This window comes from Empidonax traillii, unplaced genomic scaffold (assembly GCF_003031625.1).
Source record: "Empidonax traillii isolate 1590-97213 ecotype Southwest subspecies unplaced genomic scaffold, ASM303162v1 scaffold1654:size88353, whole genome shotgun sequence".
Classification (NCBI taxonomy): Eukaryota; Metazoa; Chordata; class Aves; order Passeriformes; family Tyrannidae; genus Empidonax; species Empidonax traillii.
Genome location: NW_020956847.1, coordinates 7,920 through 12,812, shown reverse-complemented (window position 1 = coordinate 12,812; position 4,893 = coordinate 7,920). Strand labels below are relative to the sequence as shown.

The 4,893-nt window shown below is 35.5% G+C and overlaps 1 protein-coding gene across 2 annotated transcripts in view; it reads right to left on the bottom strand.

The window, feature by feature from the left end:
• LOC114070666 overlaps positions 1 to 4,893 on the bottom strand; it is a 10,489-nt gene continuing 5,596 nt past the window's right edge. Inside the window, exons 1-5 of one of the 2 annotated variants that reach the window (XM_027908198.1) lie at positions 4,735 to 4,861; positions 3,717 to 3,862; positions 3,058 to 3,149; positions 2,866 to 2,961; positions 1 to 1,820 (exon numbers count right to left, since the gene is read on the bottom strand). In XM_027908198.1, the coding sequence (XP_027763999.1) occupies positions 63 to 1,820; positions 2,866 to 2,961; positions 3,058 to 3,149; positions 3,717 to 3,861 (2,091 nt within the window). In that variant the 5' untranslated portion in view covers position 3,862; positions 4,735 to 4,861 and the 3' untranslated portion in view covers positions 1 to 62. Of the gene's footprint in view, positions 1,821 to 2,865; positions 2,962 to 3,057; positions 3,150 to 3,716; positions 3,863 to 4,734; positions 4,862 to 4,893 lie in introns of those variants that run through there. The other variant, XM_027908197.1, reaches the window with a different exon arrangement.

Genomic DNA, 4,893 nt, shown 5'->3' with positions numbered 1-4,893 from the left:
TTTTAATGTGTTAAGTAGTATTTATTTATTTCTAGTTTATTTAAGTATAATTATCTTCTATTTCACTCTTTCTTCATGTCTGATTTTCTTCTAGTAGACATTCTGTCTTCAGCAACAGAAAAATATTCTGATGCATGGCTGGTATCAGTAGGGACACATGTTTGACTTAGCTCCTCAGTGTCAGAACTGCTGTCACTTGGCATTCCTCCTGTCTCATTTACTACATATACAGAACCTCCTAAAGACAGATCATTGCATGTGCCAGGAACAGAAGAAGCTGCGTTCTGGAACTGTACAGGCTCGAGTTCATCTTCCCTCCCAGGACACGCACAGTTGTTTTCCGCAACAGTTTCTTCATCTTTTACCATTTTTTCTTGTTTTGTTGCTGTAGTGATTTGAGTGGAAGATGTATTCTCATATTCAACTGGAAGGACAACTGAACATAAAGGCTGACCACAAGAAGCATTACCATCACCAAGCATTTCTGCACTTTCAGCTTTTTTAGCTGAGTTCACAGGAAAGCATGAGCCTTCGCATTTTGGATGACTATGACTAGAAGGAGGCTCTGCAGACTCTGAGGATACAGGCCTCCCTAGATTCAGAAGTGTTTTGTCAGGAGATTTGCTCTTTTCCTTTTCCATTTTTTCAGTTCTGTTTCCAGAAAAAAACACAGAAGAAGTCAGTGAATCAGAAGTACTTTTAACAATACCTCCAAATGAAAATACTGATGAAGGCAATGGAAAGTTACTTTTGAAGGGAAATGCACAATTATTGGTCAGAAGGGGTGACTCAGAGACATCATTCACCCCAGCAGCAGGGTTGGTTTCTGAAGTAATGCAAGCTACAGTTGTGGTGGATTCTGAGGCATGAGGTCTTTGTTCCCGTGAGACAGATGGTTTCTGTGTATCATATCCTGCAGTTTCCTTTGCACAATGTGTTTTTTCTCTCATGGGAGATAACATTTTTTTGTCAGATGGCTTCTCAGATCGGCTAAAAAACGAAGATGGTGGTAAAACCTTAAATGAATTGCCAACTTCTGATCTTGCAAACCAGTCTTTTTCTGAATTGCCAAAGGGAAACAAAATGTATGGCTTTGTACTTTCTGCTGAGTCTAAACTAGGACTGGTGGAAGAATCACAAACTGTGGTTTTGGTTTCAGGACCATGTCTATCCTGGTTATCAGTTTTATCCACATTATCACATTTCCCCAGATAAAACTGAGGAAAAGCACATTTCCTGTCCTGCTTTTTAAAGGAAGATGTACCTCTATCTTTAATTAATCTTGGTAATGAGTCATTAGTTGCACTGAAAGTAAAAGGTACACCAGAAAGTCTCTCTGGAGAAACATCTAGAGATTCTGAACTTGAAGCAGTAACAGTTACTGTTGTTGCTTGTTTTATGCCTGATGAAGTGCTAGAATTTGTGTCCATTTCATTCAAAACAGTAGCTGAGGAAGGCTGTAATTTTTCTTTACCTAACAAGTCTTTGAAGTTGTCTGAGTCTTGAGTGGTTACTTCCTGGGAATTTCCCTCATGAAATAATCGTAAGTCACCATTTGTTTCAGAGAAGTTCGTATTTGTGGATGGGATGCTTCCAATAAAGTTTCTTTTGTCAAAGCGGCCTGCTCTTCGCAGGTTTGCCGTTTTTATTTTATCTGTGTTACTTGCTTTGGTAGGTGAAGATACAAAAGGAATTCCTGAGGACTTATCCTTCGAGGCCTCAGCAGTTACAAATTTATACTTTTTATTTGCAGGTAAATTTTGTGTCTTGAAGACATTGGTGAGTTTCTGAAGTTCCATATAGTATTTGTAACGTAACTCCTACAATGACAGAAAAAACCCTTATTATCTAAAATAGCATTTGTGGATTCAGAGGTTATAAAACTCACATATGATCTTAAGACTGAAGAAAAGTTTTCATATATACTATAGCATTTATGATCTATTTTTCCATAGCTACTGGAAAGCAACAGAACACAAGTCATTACAGAACAAAGTTATTTAAAAACAACTGAACAAGATACAGAAGGAATCCTGATGACAAAGTAGGTTTTGAAACAGGAGACTATAGGAAACTGTATTTAAAGTCACTATCAAAACCAGAAATAGCTAAAAATCCTAGCTTAGATATTAAGTGACAACTTCTCATGAAAAACAGCCATCTGAAATCAATTTGGGTGGTGGGACTTATGTTATTATACAAAATTGCATTCTTAATGGAAACAGAAAACAGATGTTCTCCAAAATAATATAGCAAAAGAAAAGTCATTCTATATTTAAAGGACCTAAGCAACTTTCTCATTCCATTATCTGCCACTCGTATCCTCAGAACACGCGTAATGTGATTTGCTGCCGGTCACGCTTCACTAACTATAGCTGGAATTATTCTGTACGGAGCAGTACTCAGCCAACCAAATGGAACTACTAGCAAGCGAAAAAAATCTAATTGTATAACAACATCACTGGAAACCAAACAAAAAGGAGACTGGATTCAGTTTTGTGTCAAATTATATGGTCTTAAAAGACAGAATTCTGTTATCTTCAGAAAACAGAACACTGGCAGATGACCTTCTCTTCATATAAGCACTAGGGAAGCTTATTTGGATTAGAAAGTTACAGATGTGACTCAAAAAGCCACACTAAAATATAAAAGTAAGTATCTGAAGTCAGTAGTAAGATTAGGTTCCAGCTTTTTGAAGGAAAAAAAAAAATCCTGAAAGCTTTAATACCTAGTCAGATTTCATTCTAGAATCGGAAGAGTAACTTTCTACTAAGAAAAGCTTTTAAAATAGTTTTCAGTTATTTAGAAAGTTGCATCATAACATATAATAACTTAGCCATACTTACAACAGATGTGCAATCATACCTCATGACTCATATTTTGAAATGCTGACATTTCTGATATCGACATAAAACGAGTAGCGATCCTCCTACCATCTGCTTCATCCTGTCCCACTACAGGCTGAAAAATGTTTTGCAGCAGACATTACATTTCATTTTTATAAGCCAAAACAGACAAAATAGTATAGTGTTGTAGACCACATAATCAATAACTTACAAGAAATGTGTTTGGCATATTCTTCTGCTCCTGACACTGCTTCAGCGTATTTTTAAATAGACTTGAGTTCTCATTTCCTTCATATGGTTGACCTATTAGAAAGAATACACGAATACTGATGGAGAGTACATTAAAAATGGAAAATACAGAAAGGCTCCTGTGCACCTAAATACTGATTCCAATTAAGAACAAAAGTATACTGCCCTAAGTGAGACCCTAGTCGTTGCTGAAACTTTTGTAATATAAAGCCAAAGGCCTGTGTAAGCAGTTTTCCAAATGCCTGGAGATGCCCAATCCAATGCTTTCTCTTATGAGGTAAAACCATTTAATCTGAGCATAGCCAACATTCACATCACACTACAACACCCATCTAGTTCAGCAACACACTTCTGACATCAGCGATACCAGCTGTATATGAAAATTATGATACTTCCCCCAGATGCCAAAAATACAGCCTAGGAACTTTCTAGGGAAAGCACATTTATAAAATGCATTTAAAAGCCGTCAATTAATTTATCATCCATTTCATTTGCTCGGATGCTTTCCAAACACTTGCATGCTTTTGCCATGCAGATTGTTCATTAGCAGTTGATTCTATATGTTGCAGGTTTCTAGAGTGACCTCCCAAATCTTGTCTTCATTAAGTCCTTCTTCCTTACCTTTAACAATGCCTACATTAACAGGTGTTAATTCCAAAGCTACGATTTCATTAACCACAGATTTGATATCCATCTTCTTTGGCATACACACTGGTGGTCTTTCCCAGCTGGATGCTATATTCATCACGTCAAGCTGAGTTTTCATTCTGGAAAAGGAAAAAGCTAACCAATTTACAACACTTAGTGTTTACATGCCAATTAAACTATGTCTGCATGACATAAAACAAAATTATTTTAAAAAGCAATCACTATGAGGGAGAAGAAACCAGAAAAATTAGGTCTCCAATAAAATGTCAAGTTCCTCACAATTTTTTTCCTTAAAACTTATTACTTGTTGATTCATTCGAATCAGGTTCCATACTCAATGAAAATTGAAAGTGGTGCCTGTAGTTCAGCAAAAGGATTACCCTTCTACACTTTTCTTAGTGTACTTTCCCTGAATCTAAATGATACTCCTTCTTCAGAGGGCACCATTAATGTAAGTCTGAAATACAATGTGTTTTAAAGAACTCCATTTTCAATATTCCTTCTTAAACTGAAGGTAAAAAGTTGTAAGAAATGTAATCAAGAATCTTCAGAAAGAAATTACAAGGTATGTGCACTAGAAGCACAAAAACAAAGGCACTACAAAATCTCCACGCGCACTCTTACATTTAAAAGATTTCTGTAAAAGCTCCAGCATGCTTTGGTGTTCCTGAGTTAAAATATGATACCTGAAAATATCCAATCACCAAGTATTAATGAATTTCTATATTCATTTTGTGTCAGGCAGTCAATTCAAAAGCTTGATTATCTCTAATCCCTGTAGTCAATTATTAAAATCCTTGATGCATTTCCTAAAATTTGGAATACAGAGCATCAAAAAATCCTGAAGTATTATAATGTCTTAATTGCTCAATACTATTTTCATTTTAAATCATTTATTTGATGATATCCAAAGTAACTTTTTTTAGTTTTTAATCTTAAATATCCAAAATAACACTACAGAAAACAAAACATGAAAAAAATTAAAATATACCTTGTATTCAAGCCACAGGCAACCTATAAATAAACAAGAATGTGTAAGATAAAAGTTTTCCTCCAACTGTCAAAAGAAGGTTATTGCTTTATCAAAATACTTGAGACTGAATCGCCTGTCTTCATATCATGAAACTATACGAAATAAACTTGTTAAAAT